General features: G+C 36.5%; 2 protein-coding genes and 1 long non-coding RNA gene across 3 annotated transcripts; 2 read left to right on the top strand and 1 right to left on the bottom strand.

The window, feature by feature from the left end:
* Positions 1-378: 378 nt before the first annotated feature.
* Positions 379-16,547, bottom strand: LOC141839701 (uncharacterized). The gene is made up of 13 exons (XM_074727512.1): positions 16,115-16,547; positions 15,098-15,183; positions 14,412-14,488; positions 13,331-13,386; positions 11,514-11,562; positions 10,718-10,867; positions 10,501-10,596; positions 6,998-7,111; positions 6,771-6,901; positions 3,329-3,579; positions 656-1,435; positions 510-580; positions 379-440 (listed from the first exon to the last, which is right to left on the bottom strand). Exons 1-12 carry the CDS (start codon positions 16,477-16,479, stop codon positions 531-533), a joined length of 2,205 nt encoding a protein of 734 aa, XP_074583613.1. The 5' UTR covers positions 16,480-16,547; the 3' UTR covers positions 379-440; positions 510-530.
* Positions 16,548-19,132: 2,585 nt separating this feature from the next.
* Positions 19,133-21,173, top strand: LOC141841659 (uncharacterized). The gene has a single exon (XM_074729841.1). The coding sequence runs from the start codon at positions 19,238-19,240 to the stop codon at positions 20,225-20,227; it is 990 nt and encodes a 329-aa protein (XP_074585942.1). The 5' UTR covers positions 19,133-19,237; the 3' UTR covers positions 20,228-21,173.
* An 802-nt stretch (positions 21,174-21,975) lies between these two features.
* On the top strand, positions 21,976-23,069 carry LOC141841660 (uncharacterized). Its single transcript, XR_012602816.1, has 2 exons — positions 21,976-22,942; positions 23,029-23,069. It is a non-coding gene; the product is annotated as an uncharacterized LOC141841660 (long non-coding RNA).
* Positions 23,070-24,397: the final 1,328 nt, after the last annotated feature.

The following is a 24,397-nucleotide window of genomic DNA, read 5'->3' as shown; positions in this document are numbered from 1 at the left end:
GATTAAGATATTACAAGTGTTCTGCAAAAACGGCCAGAGTAACTGGAACTTCGTAATGCTCTAAGGCAGCGTATGACCGGAGAACTGGCATATATACACAACTAATTAGCGTCACTAACTTCAGCCTTGTAAAATAAATCCTAGCTTAAAGTAACCGAAGAATTTGCATATCAAAACACAGTAAATCACATATTAAGAAAGCATTGTTGCAGGCTCTGCTTTTTGTAATATTTTTTTAACTTGGTCTTCATTGTAGCTGCAACTCATGCAGATGTCTCAGCAGTAAAATATGGCATTTCATGTGGTCCTTGCATTGACTTCAATTGCATACCGCGCCCAGTAACAACATTGGAGATGCTGTGCTATACTGCCAGGGCTAGGAATACCATGGAAGTTAGTCCCAAATAGCATTCAGGAGGAAGTTCTCACACAACTCATTCCTGCATGAATTCAATCTCATTAGACTTGGGAAGAACAGAACAAGGTCAACAAAGATCATCAAGCTTTACTTTTTGCAACGACACCATAAACTAATAGCCAAGGCGATCATTAAGTGAGGTGCGTCCATCCCCAGTTTGTCCTGCTCAAAGTGTTATTATCTTAGAAACTTGAATTGATAAAGAACAAAATGCTGTCCAGGAACTGAAAAGATTACCCTCAGGTGGTACCCATGCTTCATATTCTGTGTTGCTGCCAAGAAAATCAGGTCTTGAGGGACCAAGAACTGGCTTCTGCTTTGAACTATCTTTTCCTTTATCCCTGCTTTTGGATTTTTTGTTTTGACGTTCTTCTTCCTCTAAAGCAGACAAACCACGCTTGTGCTTAAGTAGCAGAGCTATTGCATCTACAGCAGAGGCTTCAGCGTCAGATGAAACTGACACTTCCGCTTCAGAATTTATACTGCCAACTGCTTCAGTCTCATGGACAGACTTGTGTTTCCGTATAATTAGACCAGAAGCTGCCCCTTTAATATCTGACCCACTGTTCACAGGCTTTAGAGCTTTGTTCCTATCTATGTAATCTACAAAATTGTCCAACTCATTCTCATCTAACTGAGTTTCCAGAACCATATTATCTTCTGGCAATTCCCTGGTGGCACCAAGCCACTGTGGTTTTAAGGCAGTATACACAGGCTTGCTGGAATTTGTGTCCTCAGTGATCTCAGTGGCTTCTGTATGTTCCTTTTGTTTTGTACTGGAAGAGTCTTGAATGACAGAACCTACAGGAAGTGAAGGCAGACTGCCTTGCTTTTGCTCAGGTTTTGGTGGCTTAGGAACACTAGCAGTGGTTTTAGGTTTTGGTGCTTCTGCTATGACATCCCTTTTGCGAGAAGCTTCTCCCATTGGATCAGCAATCTTCAGTAGATATGTTGTTTTGTCCAGCTCAGCTTGAAGGTCTGATAGTTCATTTTGAATTTTTTTGATTCTGTCGTGCACTATCACATGAGAAAAAAATGTTATGAATCAAGATTTTGTTCCATAATGTTCATGTTTGTCAACCAAAAAGTCCACTCTGGAATATAATAACACAAGTGAATTCAAAGATAATGGTAAGATTTAACAACCCAAAAGAGGTAGTTTATGCTTCCTATATATACATATAATTAAGCCTCAGTAGAACCCTCTTATCATGAGCCATTAGCTGCTAGCAGCCTCTCGATCCAAATCACATTCTTCTCCCTCTCTCTGTTGTCTGCTCTTCACTCCAGGTCCGCATACACTTATCTTCCTCTCTAGCTCCACATGTCCCATCTGCACAAGTACCCTTCCATGCAAGAACTCCCTTTGATGTTGACTTCATTAGCCTGAGATGGCCATCCTTGCATCATAATCAGCCTGATACCTCCTCCCAGCCATGCCAGCAACTTCTGCCTTTGTTGCAAACTAGTTAAGTTTTCACTATGCGAGATCTGCCAACAACCACTAGGCAAGCATCTTCCTGGCACTCACTACCCATGGCTGCTGCACAGACCAGTAACATTTATTGCATGCTCAAGATGCAAATCCATCAGCAGTCGAAGAGGATGGATGAGTGCCCCTCTTCCAGTTGCAGCCCTTCACACAAATCCTCTCTCTCTATGGATGTCTCCACTGTAGCTTACAGCAATCATTGGCTGCAGGATGTGGCTACAAGGGATTGCGACTCAAAGGCCTCCCCCCATCTATCCTCTTATATAATTCAGGCTTCTTCCTCACAATTCCGCAAAGCCTTAATTCAAGCGTACACCTAAGCAAGATTGAAGTCACCATTCTCATATCTGCTAATCAGCGTCCAATCTACAATGGCTGTTGTTTCTTGCTCTCCTCACCACTGGCAAAGACGAGCTAATCATCATGCTCCCTCTAATGCAGTTAATGGAGAACCCAAGTGCATGTCTATGTCGAACGCAAGGGTCACAACCAGTGGACCCTGCCTGAAATGAGCTGTGACCAACCTGACATTGGATTGGGCTAGGCACGGTCTGCAAGCTGAGTTTGACTTGCTATTTTTATATGAAATTATTAATTACTAATATTTTTAATAATATTCAATAAAAACATGTCATTTTATTAGTATTTAGTTTTTTTATTAATTTTTCAATAATTTCAAAAATAATTTAAAATTTTTAGTTTTAAAAATTGATCTGGTGGGCAATGATAGTGTTAGGCCCAACATGTCACCCACAGGCTAAAGCTAGGCCATCCCTTGTGACGCTGGTGCTTCTACACTCCAACTTCTACTGCCTCAATCTTCCCACCCTTTCTTTTCCCTTTCACTACACCTTGTTCTAATATTAACCACCTGAACAAAGAAACATCATATTCTTAGATTGCTATTTCCAGAAAGCAATCCAGCTATGTTATCTATCTCCAGTGAAGACTTATTTCTTGTTCTTTTACTATTTCTTGTTCTATGGTATTCATATTTCCTCCAAGCCCCTCAAGTGTTTACCTTTCCCCCAATCTATTATGTGTTATTGTATATCTGTTTTAGGGAGAAGCTCGCTCAAGAGATTAGTTATTGAGATATCTCTTCCTTCTCATTTCACTTCATCCTTTCTCTCTTTAACATCATTGACTATATGCTGATCTAAGGTGAGGGATCACCATAGCTTTGTTTCGACTGCTATTTGATGAAAAGTCAAAATTAGTTCAAAAAAAAAATCTTAAGGAAAATAACATTTGAAAACATGGACATAGACTATAAAAAACAAAATCAAGTGATTCAGCAAGACAATATAGCTGCAGAAGAATTCATCCTGAGCTTAAGCAATTGAAAAATTAAGAATGCTTCAAATTATATTGAAATATCTTGAACTATCTTCAATCATGCATGATAGGAAACTCACCGAGCTGAGATGATAGTCCAGACATATAAACGTCAAGGTCATCTTCACGTTCAATGCTTTGTTCGGAGGTAGTAGCCTCCTTTTCTTTTTCTTCTTCTTTCAAAAGCAGGGACTTCATTTCCTCAATTTGTTTAATAATTGTCACTTTTCTCTCAAGAAGAGAATCAGCTGTTACTGTTTCAACTGACTGCTGTTCACCAGATTTTCGAACAGAAGGCTTCTTTGTCCGATCATAGAAGTCATCGTCATCACTGAAAGAAACAGGCTAAATTAGCTTACAGTAATAAGGCAACCAGAGAAGAAATTGCTGAATGATTGGTTCTATGAACAAATATGCAATTATTATTACTATTATTATTTTGCATTAACGTCAATGGAAAGATAACATTTCAGTATCAAATGGCCATTTACGTCTAGTTCCATTGTCGTGGGAATCAGACTAAAGCCCATCAAAGTAACATACAATGAGCATAATTTGCCTCATAGGTGGCTTTACCAAGTAGGACCAACTGTTTACAATGAGTTACTAATTGTTAAGGGAAAGTATTCTTAATGGGATACCCTACGTAGCCTCCAGGCCCTCCACTATCTATTTATAAGTTATTCCCAAACATAAGGTTACAAATTCATCCCCCACTACATAATTACATGAGTCTATAGCATTTCCCCCTTCAAATATATTATAAGTGCCAACTTATTACAAATATATTCAACTCTAGGCATCCTTAGCAATTTGACCAACAAATCTGTTAATTGATCATTAGAACTAACAAAAGTAGTGATCATCTCATTAAATTGCACAATCAATGTTTTGCCCTCTCATGAAATATAAAATTGAGGTTATATACATCGTAGAGGTTCATATCCTATTTTAGTCATCAGATGCTTAATTCAAATGAGATCACATGTTGCCACGGTGATTACTCTATATCTCTCTGTGTTTGACCTTGCCACCAGAGTCTGCATCTTACTTTTGCAAATACAGTTACCTCCTAGGAGAACACAATAACTAGATGTATATCGTCCATCTATAGGGAAGTTGTCAATCTGCATTGGCATACCGTACAATCTGAAGATGATCTACGTCGCGAAATAAGATACATTTTATTAGAGCATTTTTCAAGTAACATAGAATCCACATAGTTGCTATCTGATAGTCATAATATGTTCTCTCTGGAAACTGATGCATCCATCTGCTCCCATGATGAATGAGCAAACTTAAGAAATTTTGGCAGATCTAGTACTAAGGTGCTCCAACCGCCCCTAACCTGTAAACCAAACACAAATATCCACAACCCAAGAGGCATAATTTCTTCCATTGAAGTTGATAGTTGTAAAGGTCATGGACCCTGAAATGGAGGAAATTATCCCAATAAGAGGTATTGAGGAGGTTGAAGAAGAGTCTGACATCTCTGAAATCTTCCTCAACAACAAAGCTGCAGATTGGGGCTGGAAGAGGAATTGTCTGTTGTGCAAGTGAGAGAATAAAGGAGGGAAGAGGCTGTTCAAGTGGTGCCCACGATGAATTACACCTCAAAATCAAAATTCTTTGAACCAAAACAGAAGCAAATTTCCCCTTCTGTAGCGAGTTGAATAAAGTGTGGCAGCAACTGAACAATTGAGGCATGTAGGAGCTGATCAATTTCTCCACCACTAATTTATAAATAATAATAAAAATAATACTATAGCAGATTTTTTTTGAAGATGGAGGTTTAATTTCCACTGTAGCAAAATGCCAATTGGATCCAGCTTTTCAATTGTTGTGCGGTGTTCCAATTGGGGGAAAGAGAAAAGTGGCAGACAAGCTCAACGTAGTGAGAGAGTTACAACTGAGCGGTAGCACAATGTAGGAGATCATAGGCCGTCATGACACAGGAGGTCGCAGCAAGCACTGTGTCACCGCAGGTGTTGTGGCACAGGAGGGTTGTGGTAGGCATCATGATGCAGGAGTTCGCGACACAACAGACGTGAATAGGATGTGGACAATGTCGTGGAGAGGAGATGACATCGGAAATGGAGCAGATTGAGGATGTGAACACCAGCTGAGTCACACGGAGATGTAAGGCTGAGATCATATGAATGCACAGGTGATCGACACATGATGGGTTACACAAAGAAGGATGGCTCTGATACCATGTTAGAATACCCTAGATAGTAAGACCTATTACAAATACACCGCCAACTACTTCATAATTACATATGGATTCATAACACAAACAAATCCTACTGCAATTTATGTGATGTTTGCAAAAGAGAACTCTTTAAAATCATTGGTTCAATAAGAATAAAAAAAGTGAAAGTAACAATAGTAGGAAATTTTCCTCATTCTACAACTGTTATCAAAGCCCAAAAGTATAAAAAAGAGGAAATTACCAATTGATGATGGCAACATCTACACACATGAACTAAGTACCACTATAATAATGATTGCCATGGTGATCAAATATCAGCCATCTAGAATTCCATATGATCCATTGGTGTACACAAGTTCGACTAGAGTTGTCATTTAAAAAGAGGAAAAGCAGTATGTCCTAGTCTCTGTTTGAACTATGTCCTGACCATCAGAAGTATCAGTGTTTACTGACCCAAAGTAAGAAAATTTGACACCTCATAACAAAAGGACGCTCGATCACTGTTTTGGGGAAAACAGCAGAGCATTGAAAGAGCAGGCATATACTATATCTACTTCGAACATGGAGAAATACAGTCCAGAAATACAGTCCAGGCAATGAATATGCAATTCAAAGCAGTGAAATATGTGGAGTCCTTAAGAGTCCAAATTAAATCGACTGAATTAATAATGTCAAATAAAAAATAATTTGATCAAACTAGCCTTAGCTATAGTTAGCCCTAGTATAATAAGTATTATGATGAGGAATATAATGAGATGAGTATTTATCATGATTGAATATATAAGATAGGATAAGGCTGAGGCTATTTTGGATACTGTCAATCCATTGACATAAATACTTATAGAGGTAGCATATTCAATCAGACAAACACTATCTTATAGAGGTGTCATATTCAATCTTAAACTAATTGCACAATACTTAGTATGAACAATATGTATAAACATATTAAAACAAAAACATGCCTTTGAGGTAGTCTGACAATCGACTAGTAGATAAAAATGTCACGACAATCAAATAAGATGAGTATTGCTTCCATATTTTACTCAAGGACACTCATGATTGACTTATAACGATTTCATGGTTTTTGTAGGTAAAACATTTCAGAGATAGGCTGAAATCACCTGATGCTGTAGTCAATGGTCATCCATACTGCAAATATACATAATGGTCTGAACATGAACTACTACCAAAAATGGATGGAGAATTTAATTTTTAAACTTGTAAATAATTAGCTACCAAATCAACATGTTGCTTGAAATTCAAACTAAACAAAGTTGATAAAGAAGTGATACACCGTGGATCATGGATACCTCAACACTTCATCTTCAATGTCAATGTTCTTATTCTTTGTACCATGTGCTACCTTTCTGGATCGAGCTCCTACACTTTCTTGGATACTTTCATTCAGTGTCTCCTCTAAGTTCTCCAGTTCCTCCATGATCTGAGACACAATATGCAAGATCTAGTAATTTGCCCAAAAGAAAAATCTTATTTGAAATATCAAGACAGTCCAGAAAACTAAAAAAAATAGCATTACCTGAGATATTCTTTGTTCATTCCGAGCTATCTGTGTTTGCTGACCTTGAGTTAAGCCACCTTGTGCAATGTCTTTTACTCGTATGGCATCAATTTCTTTTTTCATGTTAGCAACCTTTTCATAATAGAGGATCAAAGACTTACTATGTGACAAGTATAAAGTCAACCGAATGATATATAAGTCAATAGAAAAATTGAAAAGGCATGGGTACACACCACAAATGGAGCAAGCAAATACAGAAAATAGCAATTGTCTAAAACATTTTAAGGGACACTCACTATCCAATTTGATCATAACTATCTATAGTATTAAAATCATTGGTGAAGTTTCAAGGCTCATCAAGAGTCAAGACTTAACAGGTTGGAGGTCTTCCAGAACATGCTACGTCTCTCATTGTTTTTTACCTTTTATTCTGATTTTTTGGGCTCTTAATAAATATCTATACTATCTCTATTAACTACTGTGTCTTAACGCAAAAGAAATACCAACTACCATAAAAGTTCAAAAACCAAGCTCCCCAAAACCTTATACTAACTACAGTGTCTTAACCCAAAAGAAATACCAACCACCATAAAAGTTCAAAAACCAAGCTCCTCAAAACCTTATACTTTCTGTCGCTTCCACAGCTGTCCTTTCTGTTGCTCTGGCTCCATATCTCTACCCTTTATATTTCTAGTCCCTTTGTGGAATTATCATCTCCAATGATGTTGTGACTCCATGGCCCCCCAACAAACACCAGCAGTTAGTCATGGATGGGCAGTTCAAGGATGATATTAAATAATATTAAATGGCAAAATGCCAAGGCCAACTTATATGTATTTCCCATCTTGTAAAGTCAATTTCATTTTTTTAGCAATAAATTCAAATTTGAACTGTCTGAGAGCAGTATAGGTTCTGTTTGAGAGCAGTACAAACCATCATTATTTATATAAGAACTTAAAGTGTATGTATTGTTAGTACCGATGGAATCAACATATCTCAATAATGATATGATATTGCCCACTTTAAACCTAAACTCTCATGGTTTTATTTTTGAACTTTACCCAAAAGGCCTCGTACTAATGGCGATAGCTTCCATCATATAAACCCATGATTTTTTTCCATGTATTTTCAATGTGGGACTTTGATTGTATCATAACAATTCTCCCCTCAAACAAAGGACCACTGGGAGTCCCCCTATCATTATCCCTATGTCTATGGTCTGGGCCTCCCCTACCTCATTCATTTTTCTTGAGGGTCCCCACATGACTCTACATAGATCATGACTTTGATACCAATTGTTAGTACCGATAGAATCAATATATCTCCACAATGGTATGATATTGTCCACTTTGGACCTAAGCCCTCATAGTTTTATTTTTGAACTTTATCCAAAAGACCTCATACTAATGAAAATAACTTCCATTATATAAACTCATGATCTTTTCTATGTATTTCCAATATAGGACTTTGATTGTATCCCAACATATATAAATAAATTATATAGCATAAATAGGATTAATTAATTAGAGTTAACTGTTACTATTAGATATGAAAGTACAATAGTAATTTACTTGAATTTAAGTGTACATTAATTACTCTTATAATAGCTTATGAATATATAAATATTAAAATAAATTATTATTAAAACAGCTAAGAATTTGAAACATTAATATTAATCCATGTAATTGATATGCAATTACAACATAATTATGGACTACAATTAATAAAAACCCATAATTATATTGACCCCTATTGGTTACATTATTACAAAATATATAAGATTAATATATTAAACCTGTAAGTTATAACTTAATTAAGCATGCATTCCAACTAGGACAACCCACCGTGCAAAACCATCCTCTTCCCCTTAACCAATGCCATTGGCCGTCCCTAGCCACTGTCACCACTAGCCTAGATGCAGCCCACAAGGCCAGCTCCCTCCTCAAAGACCACAATGCTTCGACGACCTACCTCATCTCTGTAGCAATCTCAGCAAATCTGAAGAACGACTCTCATCATCTTTGTGTAACTTCCTTCACCCATTGATGTAGTTGCCGTATATTTTTGTGTTTATCTGTTGTTGTCGTCTACTTTGTTATGAACAAGCCAAATTCAGTGACTTTTTTTTAAGCATCTAAAACTGCAAACAAGCTATTTGATATAATGCCTTACTGGAATTATTGTGACAGAGGGAAGTTCAACATGGCATTGCCCCATTTTAGGATGATGGCAGAAGAAAGAATCTCCTCGGATGAAGTTGCTACTTACCATTTTGTCAGCAGTAGCATAATGCAGTCAGTTGCAGAATGGGTAATTAGAATGGTTTTTTTTTTTTGGTCTTCTATTAGGTTTTTTTTTTTTCTTTCCTTTCTCTTTATGTAATTGAAGCAAAAGATGGAAAGAAACGTTATCATCTTTCCGTTCCCTTTCACACTTGAAAGTAATCAAAATTTGACCCTATTTCCTTCCTTTCCCTCCATGAATCCATTGTTTCTTTTTTTTTCTAATTCCTTTTGTTCTGCTTTCAACACAGGTAAACATGCCCTAAATATGGCCTATGAAGTATAGTGTCATGACGGTTTTTCTTCATGCATGACCAGCCACAAAGGGAGTAGTGAAAAAGAAAGGTGCAAGGAAGATGCACAATTCAGTGGACAGTGGACCACAGCATTAGGCAAGCAGAATGTTAACAGATAATTTTACATGACTAGAATGGAGCATCATCGTGGTATCAGGACATGTTCAAAGATGCCAATGCAAGATAAAAACTGCATGCTGAACAGTTGTAAGAACGTTAGAGAGAATTTTTGGCATGGCAACTAGTGATTCCAATTATCTCATGAAGGTGGCATAGAAACTCTCAAAGACCAATGAGCAACAAAAACTAAGGGAATAAGGAGGCAGCTTGATCAGATAAACTATACTCTAGCAAGCATCTGTATTTTTTCAAAAAGTTAACTGTCCAATTCTATAAGAAAACCACTTCATGACTTTAAACCAAAATTCAATGCTAAATAAAGTTGTATACCTTCAATTCCCTTATGAAATGGTTAAAGTAACCAGAGATTTATATCTAACAAGGGGAACATAAAAATTAGCTAAAGTTTCTTAGCTATTTTAAGACAAAAACTAAAGTTATACAAAAATGCAATAGTTGATTTAAATAGTCCAATTCCATGTCAGTGGCTTCCTCAATAAAACTCCTAAGAGTTGATAAAGTAAACTGAGAGATGGCAATCATTGACAACAAGTCAAAAATATATATATAGCTTCGCTTTCAATATAGAGAAACAAATAACCATTTCCCCATTTTTGTATACGCTTTTTGAGTACCACACCAGTCGAGGTTCCCTAAAAAAGTCTATCCATGAGAAGTCAGTCGTCACATAGAATTGAAAGAGAACTGAAATAAATGGACTGCGAACTGAAGCACTCCATAAAGAATGATATCTGTAAAAACAACCTTCAAGTGAAGAATTAAGTTCAACCAAGAGTACTGGAGTGGGAACATGAGAAATTACCTTCTCCATCCTTTTAATAATTTTGCTGCGTGTTTTTTCCTGTCTCTCAGTAAGCTGTCCATTGTAAGTTTTCCATGTTATTTCATCTGCACCATTCTATAATAAACACAAAAGTATCAGAATAACAAAGCAGTTCATGGTAAACATATACATGGAAAGATGACGACATAAAAACAGAGGTATTTTAAAGCAATGAATGTTCAAGAAAATTGGCAACCTCTATATCCTCTTCAATAGCATCCTCCTGCAAACCCCATGAGATACCACTGGCAAGCGATGCATCAACTCTTGCCCGTACTAGTGAAGCTTCACAATCAAGCATCTCTTCTCGTATTTTGGCATTCCGTAGTTTCTCCAAATCACCCTCCTCCTCATTGGAAAGTTAATCAGTAAGTTCCAAGAAAGTTTCGAAGGAGAACAAAATTGATATGAACAACACAAAAGCAAAATAAAATAAATTTGCAAGCATTTTATTTAGTGGCTCAGGCAACCATGACATTTGAGAGCATCAGCAAAAGATAAATTTCATAAATCACATGCATATGTTGTCTGCATTGAAAGACAAATCCTATCACATTAATGCAGGATAAATTAGGTAATTCATACGTGTGACAACAGTCTTGGATTTTGATGCCTTCATTATGATTCCAATACATGAAAATGGTTTATTTCAGTAGAAGAAAATAGTTCATGGTTTTAGAAAAAAACTACTTTGGACTTGTCTGCACCAAGGAATAGCATATACAAAACCATGTATTTTTCTAAGTCAGTAAACTGTGGACTATGGTACATGTTCCACCAAATATTTAAAAACAAAATTCAGTTCATTCAAAGATTTTAAAGTATTATGCCTTTGGAAAAGCTCCAGCAAACATCAAAAGAGAGCTTCTACAAGCAATGTCCTCTGACAGTATTTATCATGTTATCTTTGATGGTTTATTTAAAACAAAGTTCCACAAAGGATACCAAACAACCAATTGCAATGTATAAGAGGAATATGGTCGCTGTCTTACTGGTGGCATCAACTCAGTTGGTCCTTGGAAAATATACAACCGTGACGACCTGAGAAAAAATGGAGAAATCACAAAATTCAACAACTTCAAATAGATTTTTTTTAAAAATATCAAATTAAATCAATTTTTTTTAACCTACTCAGTTCAAGCTCAACCTTCTAATTAAATTAATAACAAACTATTCAGATAACATCCAGTAAATCATTACCTGATTGCATGTGCAATTCTAGCAAATACTACCATAGAACTTTGTAATGGAAAACTGATATTTACAAATAAAATCTTTAATATGTATGGCAAATGATATTATGCTTTTAATAAAATGGATGCAGTGTATGGATCCCAAGGGAAAACAGCAAAGATAACACAAGCCGGTAAGTGCAATGCAAATGCCTTAGACAAATTTGGTCAAATTAGAGTGAAGATAGATGAAATCAGATTGAAATTTAATTGTATCAGGCTGGTTTTGGAAGCTCCATGTATCTAGTAAACTTCTCGTTGATCCCAACTTGAATCCAAGCGAAATCATACTAGAGGAAGAGAGAATTTTTGTTGCTTGCTTGTACCCAACTCTGAATTTAGAATTTAGAGCCTCATCACAACTTGAGATTTACCACTAGATTGAGGATAGTTAAATCAACCTGCTGCCACATATTAGACTCATCGCTTCATTCATCTCTCTTGACTCATTATAGATTATAGAGGTTATTATGGATGGACAGAACACAGTGATAACAGTCAACCAACAGTGATCATAAAGCTAGCCTCACTTTAATTAAAACATGATTCAGATCTAATTCAGGGTTGCATTAAATCATATAGCTCGGATTTTATTATATTATGTATTATTGACAAAACTTAATGAGACATAATATGCATATTTCTTAAAATTGCTAAACATCCATTATATCACATTTATGAATAATTTTATTTATCTTTTGTCATCTCATTTATGAAATAATTTTTTTTATCTATCTTTCTCTTTTGTTCTGATTTCTTATTGATAATTTAGACAATATTCCATCTCATTTATGAAATAATTATCTCTCTTTTTCTGATTTCTTATTGATAATTTAGAGCATAATGAGACATAATATGCATATTTCTTAAGTTTTTTTTACATCTTTTTTTATCACATTTATGAATAATTTTATTTTTTTCCATCTCATTTATGAAATAGTTTTACTTTCTCTTTTTTCTGATTTCTTTCCTACAGATTCTAATTTCACTGATTCTACCATGTCCGATACAATGATTTTTTAGATTTTTTAAATGCTAATGTGCATTGTAAAACATGGGGAAATTGTAAATACTATCGTGTATTAATCTAAATTAGAAAATATGAGGCAATACATGGGGAAATAATTTTATATATCTTTCTCTTTTTATTTTATTTTTCCCAATTGATACTGATTTCATTGATTCTACTGTCAGATACAACAGATTTGTTTTTTAAAACCATGTGATCCAGACACCTATGCTGATTTTGACAGCCATGGTATGGGCATACTTTATATAGGTTCTAGCACAGTTAGTGTTAAGAATAAACAATTAGAATGACAATATTTCCAGAGACCATTGCAAAATACTATCATGTATTGCTAGATCATACAAGATGAACCTTGCCACCACCTATCATTGTAATTTTATTTTTTTCCTACAACTGTAACACTGCATATGTATATGTATGTGTGCGCTCGCACTTTAATGAAAATATTTATGTGTAAATTCTTCAGAGGAAAATTGCCCAAAAATCTACAACCATGAATGATGACTTTGAAAACATCAGAAGAACATAAATTCTTAAAACAACTTACAAACCAAATCGGAGAACATCGCCAACATGCACTCCTGTGTACACTTTTTTCTTTATCTGCAAAATCAATATAGCTTGAATATAATACATTGTGAACACGAAATGATAATTCTGTGTACATGGATCATAATACAAACTATATTCCTGTTGTTAACTTCCAAAAAACAACACTTAAGCATGATATTATTTGAGTATTTATTTTCAAGGTTTTAAGAAAGATAGAAGGTATAAAACCATAGATACAACTAATGATTACAACCAAACACTCCTACTGTGCTTGGCGTTAATAGTTATGTTTTATCCTCATGATTCACCAGGTGAGATAGATCAAAGTGCAGGGATTGGTATTGTAACAATAAGAAATTGCAACTAGGCAATTCTTTAAGGCAAGAAAATTGTCCTCCAAGAGCACAGATTATACGGCAATTTTCAAACTTGAGTCGCCATTCTTTTAAGGTTGGAAGCCTTTTTCTTGGCAACTAATGGTCTAACTACTTAAGCATAGTTCTTAAGGTTCTGTATTCATAATTCACAGCGAACAATGTAACATCATTATATATATATATATATATATATATATATATAAAGCTCATCAGAAATTAAATCCAATCCATATTAACTCATTAAATTCAGCTTCAGTCCATTGAAATTCAAAAATTAACTCAACCAATTATATAAATGAAGAAAAGATGAATCCTCCATTGCAAGCCAGAAGTGGAGGGTGGAAGCAGGTGGAATCCCAGTGTCAATAGCAACATAAGAGACATCATATTGCAACATGGAGACTCAAACTCGGTAATGAGATGAAGAGTGAGGAGACAAACTGTTGCCCGATCAAGACTCAAAAGTCACAATGTGGGTGGAACAGACAATGATTAAGTTTTATCACATCAAATATGTCTAGTCTTCCTCTCTTCAAATAGCATTGTCGTCGCCTTCCTCTCCATATATCTAGTCACATCATCAAGAGTTGAAGTAGTGTTCATGGGTAAACTTTGCTTTACAACTTAGGAATTTATAAATTAGAAAAATAATCATAATATTATCATATGGAAGTCAAACAAATAGCACCTTAATAGTACCTGGACTTTGTTGACAAATGTCCCATGTGTACTACCAAGATCGTACAGCAAAACTTCATCTTTCTTAAACTGCAAAACTGGAAGGCAGATACAGAATAAGGGAACAGAAGCCAGAAATATTTAAATGATTTAAGTCAGGGAATCTGTAAGTTCTAGGTATTGACCATATGCCCAACAAGAGTAGGTAGACAAAACATTCAGTTTTGAGCAGTTAATATGCACACTAAAGCCAACTTCCCTTGATGTCCAGCATCAATTGGTAAAAGCCAAACAACTAAAGAATCTAACCTTTTGGGTTTGTCTCTAACATTGTTTTTGCTTGTGGGGGCTGGGGTTTGGTCTTACATAAGTTGCCCTCACTATTTCTCACTCGTTCGGCCTCTAACTTCATTGACAATTTCTAGTCTCTTGAAACCCAATGAAGTTTTCCACTAAAAATTGCATATACAGAAGGTTCTTTTAACACAAGGGATGATTTTATTTTATACTAAACTGTAATATTAGTACATTAATATGTGAAAAAGCATTCCCAAATACTAGCATTTCTAAGTAAATTATTTAGGACTCTTAAACATATTCATAATATGCAGTATCAGGACTATTTACAGTTCAACACTATTTGCAGATAAATCTAAGTATAAATTGATTATGCATGCAACAATACCAAAAATCTATATGTTACAAACCTGCATGGAACCGGGAAATTGTTGGATGTTCCAGCACAAAATCACATAGATCAACACGTCCAAACATATATGCCCCTTTTTGAGACCTAGAACATAAGAGATTGTTGACAAAATCATCTTTTGCACCTTAAGTAACTAGAGCAGTGAACAACATATGCATTCAATATCATTATCCTTAAGATCATATAAAAGTTGAAATCAGAAACCAGGAAAACAGTACTGCTACTCAAGCCATCAACCATTTAAGGAGCAGAGAGAACAATATTATTTATAACATTAACATGTGATTCATTATTTCCATTTTATTCTAGAAAATGCTAGTATGCAAGGATAGTTTACTGATCCAATTTACTAATTCTGAATCTATTGGACAATAACAGTTGCAGCGAACTAGAAACAAAAACAATATTTTAAGTAATATTAATTTTCTGATTGTAACTCTTAGATTGGTATGATTTAAGACATTGCAAGATAATAAACTTTTAAATCTAATATGATGTATGTAAGTGATTTGACCAGCAACAAACTAGGTGATTGTTTCTTGGCTCCATGTTTCCAACCTTGATAGCAATATTTTTATGCTTTTGGAAATTTATTAGTCTACGACCATATAAATCACTTGTTACAGTCATTGCTGATTTACACACACACACATATATATAGTCAATCGTAAGTCTCCATCTTTAATTCAAGAATCAAAGATAGACCTTTACTTCCTATAAACTTCTAGACCTCAATAAGTTAGGGCTATAAAGTTGCAAGCATATTTGATGGAAACTAGGAACGATAAGATTACAATCAGTATTTTTCTTGGGTTAAAGTTAGATTTAAATGAAATTTTGAAATACAGAACCTACACCTTACAGCTACAAGGAAGCAAAAGAAGAAAATATTTCATTGTCCACGGAACAAAGGGAAGAAGAAACCTTTATAGACAAATCAAAAAAAAAAAAAAACCTGATGCACTAAAAAGGAGAAGATTTCGCTTTGAGGAAATGAAAAGGGGATAAAACTCACACGTCCAGTTGCTCGATGATGATACCATCCTTAAGGACCTCAAGGAAGAAAGGGTGCCCAGGAGGTTCGCTCCACGTTGGGATCGAGTAAGGAACGGGTAGTTTGTCGCTTTGAGATCCGGACGAGTGAGAGGAAGAAAAACTAGGGCTAGGTTTCTCAACAGTCTTCGTTTCAGGCTCAGTAACAGTGGTCTCCGAAGAAGAGCTGTGGTTTGCTTCAGATTCCGGAACGGTGGACTCCGCTGCGCAAGCTCCCTCCTGATTCGCACTGAACTGCAAGTGCTGGGCAAGAGGAGGCTCGCCATTAGAGTGTTCGATGGTAGGGTTTGGGTTTCGAGGAGGGGGAGGACCCATGGGAACCTTCATGGCTCCGGAGAAGTACGGGAGGAAAGGGACCAAGCGAGCAAACGAGATGAAGCGGCGACGCCGGAGAGGAAGCGAGGACCAGGGTTGGGGAAAGAACCGAGCGTACCTGATCCGATATGGCAACTTGATGAGCTGATCCGAAAACTTCAGATTCGGATTTCGGATATTTTGATATGTCGGGACTGCGGATTCGAATCGAATTTCTGAGCCGATATGAGAGGTTGGGAAAAACCGATCCGAATCCGTTTTTAAAAATAATATTAAGAAATTTAAAACAATAAAAAAAATTTTAAATTAATATTCAGTTTAGTCGGACTTTATCGATGGATATTGTTTAGCAATGAATCGTAAGTTGGTATTGAAGAATTAAGTCTTTATTTAATAAAGTTAATACGAGATTAACAACCTACATAGTAATTATCATTAAAAATGCATATTGTATGAAGAGGGAGTTTATGTTATTGAATATGGATTCATTGTGAATATTTATTAATTTGTTAACATTAATGAACTATTACAGTGGATGGTTATGTAGGATGAATTTGATATAAAAGAAAGACACCAATCATACCTTTCTTCTATTTTGGACTTTGTTACATTAAAATTATTCTGGTTGAGATCGCTTAGTGGATGCGTCACCCGCTACGCAGTACCACGATGGATGTCGTGAGGAAGAAGAAGGTGAGGAACTCAAGGACCTGCAAACACCAACATCCGCGAGAAGGAAGGCCAAGGATATCCCTGACTCGACTACTCTAACGCTCAAGTCAATTACTGAGGAGGAAGAAGAAAAAAACAACAAATAGAAGTGAGTGTTTGTGATATTACGTATCTGTGTATGTAATATCAGAGAGTTATATAGACGAAGAGGACAGAGAATTATATATATTTGTCTTGTCATTAATTAAGGGAAGTATCTGTGCACAGTAGATTTTGTTAGAAGAGTTATCATAGAGAATATTATCTTAGATCTCTTGTCAGGATATGGAGAATATCCTATCGTGATACAGACGAAATGTTCCTTCACCACGTCATTACATTGTCATATCTTGGCAGTAGTGATGTGACATATTAGATTTGATGATGACTGCCAAACAAGATGGATCAGGGGATCAGATTGTGACCGATAAATCAGATGGATAAGGATTCAAGTGGTCGAGTAGGGATTATGAATGAGTCGCTCGTGTCCAATTAAGTTCAGTCAACCGATCAAGTCAACTGTAACAATCGGGTCTCCCTCTATTTGTGCCACGTGTTTGGACAAGTTTGACGTGTCCCGATCTAAGAATGATTTTTACTGACCAGATATAAATGCATCATTAAGATATTTTGACGAAGACAACTTATTTAATTTCTGCACATTAATAAAAAAAAATTATGGAGGATAAGAATCTCTTTTACAGAAAGGAAGAAAATTTAAAACAATAAATCATTCTAAAAAATTAATCAATTTACAAACTAGTTAAAACCTTTAATATGAAATCTCTATATATATATTCCGAAAAGTAAAAATTCTGAAGCTCTCTCTGGATTTTCTAGTGACTGAGAGCTTTAATAACTTTTTTTCTTTCAAAAAAATAAAATATATTATAATTATTTTATCTATCTACAACACTAAAGAAACAACTGATAAATCCAAAGTAAGAACATTAGAGGCTCTTTTACAAAGGAGACCAAAGGAAGAGGAAGAGGAAAAGGAAGGAAAGAAAGGGAAAGGTAAGGGATAGGATGGAAGAACGGAAAAGAGTTTAGGTGTTTCTATCACCCTCCATCAATGTTTCTTTCATTTACGTTTTGAAAATATTTTTTTATGATGATAAATTGATTATTATCAATTAATAAAAAAAACACATCAATTGTGATGTTATAGGCAAAAATAAATAAATAAATATATATAAATATATATAGTAAAATCTTGCCGATACAGCATGCATGCCTTCCAAATAATATAACAAATAAATACCAAAAAATTGTGAACGCACTTTCTAGCGACCACAAAACAAAGGAAATAACTACAATTTGTTAGAACGTTATCATCAAATCTGCCCACAAGTCACTATTTCCTGACTTTTTATCTTCCTCTTTCTCTTTCTCTTTCTCTTTCTCTTTCTCTTTCACTCTCATCCTACTTTTGAAACTCATTTTTTTATATATATAAAAAACTCTTTTAATTTTTTTTATAATCATATTTTCACGATTTGTGACGTATCCTCACCGGACATCCCTTGAAACGTAAAAGCTGTGGGCCCCAATATCATCGAGGAAGCGAGTACACGTGCCGCTCAGCCTACGCAGAGACAGCTGGCTCACTGATCCCGCGTCGCTCTTCTGATGGCGAGTCACGTGCCTTTTACGTCCGACCGCTTTAGTGAGGCCGGGATCAGCTGTCGTTCCACAATCAATTTACGGATTTTTTTCGACCAACGTGGCAAAAATGATGCTGATGGACCAATACACAAACACCACGTGGACAGTCAACTTGCGGTTTCATGATTTTTGATAGATGTGGCGACAGAACAGGGAACTGGCGCGTAAGAAAATTTCACGTGGTCTCGTGTCGGTGCGAGCTGTTCGTAATAGCGTTGTTGAGCTGCGAGCCTGCGGCGATGCACGCGCTGTCCGTGTGTCTACTAACCTCCCCCTTCTCTTTCCTTAGAAAGCGGTCCATTCGCTTCGATTCCGTAGGGAGGAGCGGGCGTTTCCTTCGAGCGCTCGCCCCGTCTCTCTAGATCTTCACGGCGGCGAGATAAGCATATCGATGGCGAGCGTTTCCGACGTCCTCGTTGTCGATCTATTTCCTCGATTCCGCTCCTCTCCGGCGATTCCGCGACCCCTTGATATGAATGGATTTAGGGTTTCAGAGCGTCTCCCCGGCACGGATTTTGCTGGACACGAGAATGACTGGGCTATTGATGATTTCTTCCTAGGAACCCCTCCGATCGAGTTCTCCAGGGCCCTCCGGATCGATTCTGACGGTCCGAGACTTGTCGGTTTCGATTCGGATTCGGAATCTGACGGACAGCAAATAGATCTTGAAGATTGCGAAGAACTTGATCTGGAAGGTTCTAGTGATCTGCAACTTCCGTGCCGCTGGGAATGCCTCCAATTGGGCGAAAACAGGAGGGAGCAAAACGAGGATTTCGAGTGGGAGGAGGTCGACGGACGCATCGATGAAAGGGACGCCCTTGGGGTTACAATCATCGGTGAAGAGGAGAGATCTGAAGAGGTTAGGGATTTGATTCACGATGAAGCTGGGAATCAGGGAGACGGAGCAAGATGGGAGGTTCTCTTGTCTGCCTATAGTTCGGGCAGAAACGAAATCGACTCTGTGGATGTCGAAGCATATTATGTCGATGATGAATTTGTCTATACATCTGATAACGAGGAGGCCTACGAAGTCTTATTTGAGCATTTGGCCGATCATGATAGCCACATCAAGTGTAGTCCTGCCTCCAAAACGGTGATTGAAAACCTACCCTCAGTTATTTTCACAGAAGAGGATCTAGCAAACGATAATGCAGTCTGTGCAGTGTGTAAAGATGGGATTTTGGTGAATGAGATAGTCAAACGGTTGCCTTGTTCCCACCTTTATCATAAGGAGTGCATCTTGCCTTGGCTGGAAATTCGGAACACATGTCCACTTTGTCGATTTGAGTTGCCAGCGGATTCGGAACATGAGAAATTGAAGGACAGGAGGTATGAGGAACTGCAGCTCAGGTATGATTTTGAAGTTTTACCGGATGCTTAGTGCTGGTAAATAAGCTATTCTAGATTATGCAGTTGTGGTGTCTCATTTCCCTTGTCTCCTACTAAGGGGCAAAACATTATTTTAAAGTGTAGTGTAATTGAACCTCTATTTGTTGGTCAACAAGTCATCAACAGCAGGCTGTTTAAGATTCTATAGGTTCCCAACACCTATTTGAATCATCGTGGCTTGTAATGTTGATTTTTTTGGAGTTCAGACAAAAAATTATTATTTGATTACTGTAATAAAGTTTGTTATGGAAACAATTGTTTGACCTTGAGTCCATATGTTGTCATGAAATGGGTATCGACCATGCATCCTGATATTTAGTTAGAATTTTGGCTACTTGAAAGCCACGGTTGATTCATTTTGATGGGTAAGAAAGATACCAACTATGCTTCTAGTGCATTTCATCTCAGAAACAAGTTAGGCACGTTATTGTGTTCATTCATTATTCTTCCAAATTGCATGTTCATTCATATAGAAAGTTTCAAAGCGAGTAAAGTAGCCATGACCACCTACTCCTGTGTTGTTCATTCAGTGGAATGCCAACTTATACATTTATTTTAAATTCTGCATCTGCTGCTTTGTTCCTCATACTATCTACTGTGCCTTTTGCCAATAGCTTCAATTTAAGTTGCTGGTTTTATACTTATGTAATGCACTTGTATCTAGATTCATGAAACAGAATCTAGGTAAAAGAGTTGCATCCCTTAGGTAATCAAACCAAGGGCTTTTATTTTTATCAAGTCTCACCACTTGAAGAAACGTCTGTAAAATTGTTAGCACCAAAGTATCTTGATTTGGTTTGGATCGTAGATCCACTTCGTGAGTGCATTACCATTATCCATCCCTAAAGTTGGTAGGATAGAATAATGTCTCTACGACGGTTAGTTGTTGAATGATTGGAAAAAAATTCATGAGGAGATGATCTTATATAGATCTCTCAGATGTTACTCATCACTAAGACAAAGTGATGATAATGTCAAACATTTTACCCATCACGAAAATGAAAGGATGATTAAAAAGATTTTGCAAATGTTATCATCTTGAGGATTTTACTTGTTACTAAGATAAGAAAATAATCACTACTGATTTCCTAGGTGTGATAAATTCATTGGGTGGAAGCAAGATGAACTCTCTCTCTTTCTTTTCTTTTTTTTTAAAATCAGATTGTTCTACTGTGGTGCTCATTATGTAACTATAATTGTCTCCTCTGCAAATAATAGCACTTTAAATTTTATAAACCGTTTGTGCCTGAAAGGAAGGAGAGAATGCTTAGGAGGGGAGAAGAATGCCTGTTTTGATTTTTGGATGATTGAAATGTAGAATAAGGATATTTTTTATAGGGACGAAAGAGCATCATAAAGAGACAAAATGAAATGATGGCTTGTCTCTTTAATTTGAATTCGATGAGTAGTCGCAAAAAGATGCTCAGCACTTCTTCTCCATGGCACTGTGCGTGCACATCCAAAGTCAGAATTTAAGTCAATTTTACCTTAGTCAACACACCTAAATGTGCACCTTATGGTGTTGTCCACTAATCACCCACGACAAGCAGCTGTACTGACTAAAAGTCAACACTCACAAACAGGCATATGTACCTTTGGTTGCTTGCATGGTTTATTTGCTTTGAAGATAAATGCACTTATTAAACTATTGCAGTTGTAAGGTATTGCCCTCGTCTAACAATAAATTGGAAAAAAAAACTTATCTTAAAAGTTTAAGTTAAACTTAAACTTGAGATATTTATGATTTGAATAGTAGCCTCTTGCTCTAATAGTAAGTTATTATGAAAGAGATCAATATATAAATATAATGAACCATTGTATTTATTGCTTCCAGTCTTCTAGCTTCAGCAAGATCATTTTCTTCATCACAACTTATCTTAAATACCGACCATCGTATTTATCCATATGGAACCAATAGACTCAAAGTCTCTTAGTTTCAACAGGACCATTCTCTTCATTACCAAGGATATTAAATATCCCATGAATTCATATTTGGGTCTAGGCAAACTAAAACATAATTCTCTAGCAGCAGTGTCCCAGTGAAAGTGAGCAGGGAAGCAAACGTATCTTTGATGAGAAAAACCTTCCTTTCGGACTGAACACAGTAGCATCAGTGAAAAGCACATGATTCCAAATAAGTGAACAATTGATGGTGTGGTAGTGGAGTGCGTGGGGACAATCTGGAGTCACTTTCATGGTGATGCAAGTTCGATGCTTTGTGTGAATTTGTGTTTAGATTTGTTCGATTTTAGTGGTAAATTTTGATCGGTTCGATTTGTCTAAAAAAAGTTCGATTAGTTTAATTTCTATTGATTTGCTTTGGTCGATTTGATTTTAACTGCGTACTTAGCTCTAGCTGTAGAAGCAGCTGTTGAGGAAAACTAAATACGAGGATTGTGGAAGGCCTTTTCTTGAGACAAGGAAGATCTTACTTAGCTAGCGGGCAATAAAGGGGAGATTTAGTGCACCTGCAACAAAGGTGGCTTGCCTGTTCTTAAACTTTAATTTGCTGTAGGAGTAACCCTACATGGAGGCAGACCTTGATAGAAGCTTTTATTCTCTTCACTGCTTTGTCATGCTTACTGAGAACAGGCATCAGGCATTCAACTCCTTCAAATGCTCTATGTTCACAACTTTTGTTCTCTAGCCACATGCAGCAGAGCAGCAGCAGATTCACCAGCTTCTCATGGCAATCTAATTGCCTAAAGTTGAGGTCTTTTTGTAAAAACAAACTTCTTTTTCACTCAATCTTTTAGATCTATTTTTAGTTCTGATCTACAATTGGTCTTGCAGATCAATTCTACTTTCATTATCCCTTAACACCTCCCAGTAAACTGCAGAGGATAAAGCATCATCAGTTTCTGTTAAGCAAAAATGACATTTTTGGATTACTAAAGCCACCCCCCTTTGATCTTAAAAACATTAGGATGGCCCACATGGAAAGCATATCTGATACATATTCGTGGAATGCAGATTACATGTGCCAAATGTGGAATCGAATGACCCACATGGTCCATTATATTGATGATCTGTGTTGTACAAGTACTGGTGCAATGATGCTCTCAAGTGGTCCAATTTCAATCAAGTTATTTTGATGAGTTTGATAAAGGGTTTAAGTTTCGTTAGGTTGTGAAACCGTTAGCGGTGACTCGCCTAACAAGTCATGGATTAAGAGTGGAATTTCCAAACCATGCAAATCGAATATGTTAGCATTGTTGTTCTATACTGATGCTTGAAGGTTGAAGAGAGGGAGGGGAAGGTCAATTGTTTGCTTAGAACAAACTCTCCTTATTACTCAATCACATAGATTTATTCTTAGTTCCTAATCTATTAGGACAATTGGGTGTAGAGAATTGGTCTTCTAGCTCCATTATCCCTTAGCACATTTGGTCTTTTACTTAACCACTATTCTCTGCAGTCAAGTATAGTTACACAGTAGATGCTGTCGGAGTCGCATATATAATTTGGAGGTTTGCCAAAACAAACAATCCGACAAGTGAGAGTGCAAAGAGTTGGGGTAGAGGCTGTCGACTCATGTTCAGAGATGTTGGTCACAAACTCCACCCAGGTGGAAGACCCAATCATTGTTCTTTCTTATGCAGATATTTGCTCAAGATAATGCACCAAAGTTTGGCCCCCTCCTTTTCTACATGCTTTTTTGTGACCTTTGTTTCTTCTGTCCCAACTCTGTGCCTGCCGGATGCAAAATTCTCAAAGCACTTAAACTGATGAAGATTTCAGTGGATTTAGTTTTAGAAATAGGATGCAACAAAGAAAATTGTTACAATGGACTGCAATAAACTACACCATCTTCTTGTCTCATTGATCGATCTCGGAATGTGATGACCTTGTAGGCCTCCTCTTGCCTCTCAATAATTTCCGAGTGTCGGAAGCTTTCGGAGACAAAAAATGGAGTCAAAAGGAGAAATAAAGATGGTGTGTGAAAACAAGACAAAAGCTTGTTATGTTGCAGTGCACTTTGAACCTCTCAAAATGTCTTGTTTTGTTGAAGACTAACAGATACTTGAACTCGTATTCCTTTTCTTCTTTAGTTGTTTGGATGCATTCAAGCCTACTAAAAAACATAAAACAAAGGCTTTAAGTCTGCAGCTGGTAAGCAGTTAAAAAAACCACTCTTGCATTATAATTATTAACCCTACAG

The sequence above is a fragment of the Curcuma longa genome, chromosome 11, assembly GCF_044706935.1.
Source record: "Curcuma longa cultivar G26 ecotype Majalengka, Jawa Barat chromosome 11, ITB_CL_G26_1.1, whole genome shotgun sequence".
Lineage (NCBI taxonomy): Eukaryota > Viridiplantae > Streptophyta > Magnoliopsida > Zingiberales > Zingiberaceae > Curcuma > Curcuma longa.
The sequence above is the reverse complement of the archived record's forward strand: the minus strand, read 5'-3'. Positions and strand labels throughout refer to the sequence as shown.

Bases quoted from the DNA above. Each gene is read 5' to 3' on its own strand.
- LOC141839701 (XM_074727512.1), bottom strand. From the start codon at position 16,479: ATGAAGGTTCCCATGGGTCCTCCCCCTCCTCGAAACCCAAACCCTACC. The intron at 15,184-16,114 runs GTGAGTTTTATC...CTTATGTTCTAG, and splicing joins ATCATCGAGCAACTGGACGT to GTCTCAAAAAGGGGCATATA. The intron at 3,580-6,770 runs GTATCCATGATC...TGTTTCTTTCAG, and splicing joins ATTGAAGATGAAGTGTTGAG to TGATGACGATGACTTCTATG.
- LOC141841659 (XM_074729841.1), top strand. From the start codon at position 19,238: ATGGCGAGCGTTTCCGACGTCCTCGTTGTCGATCTATTTCCTCGATTC.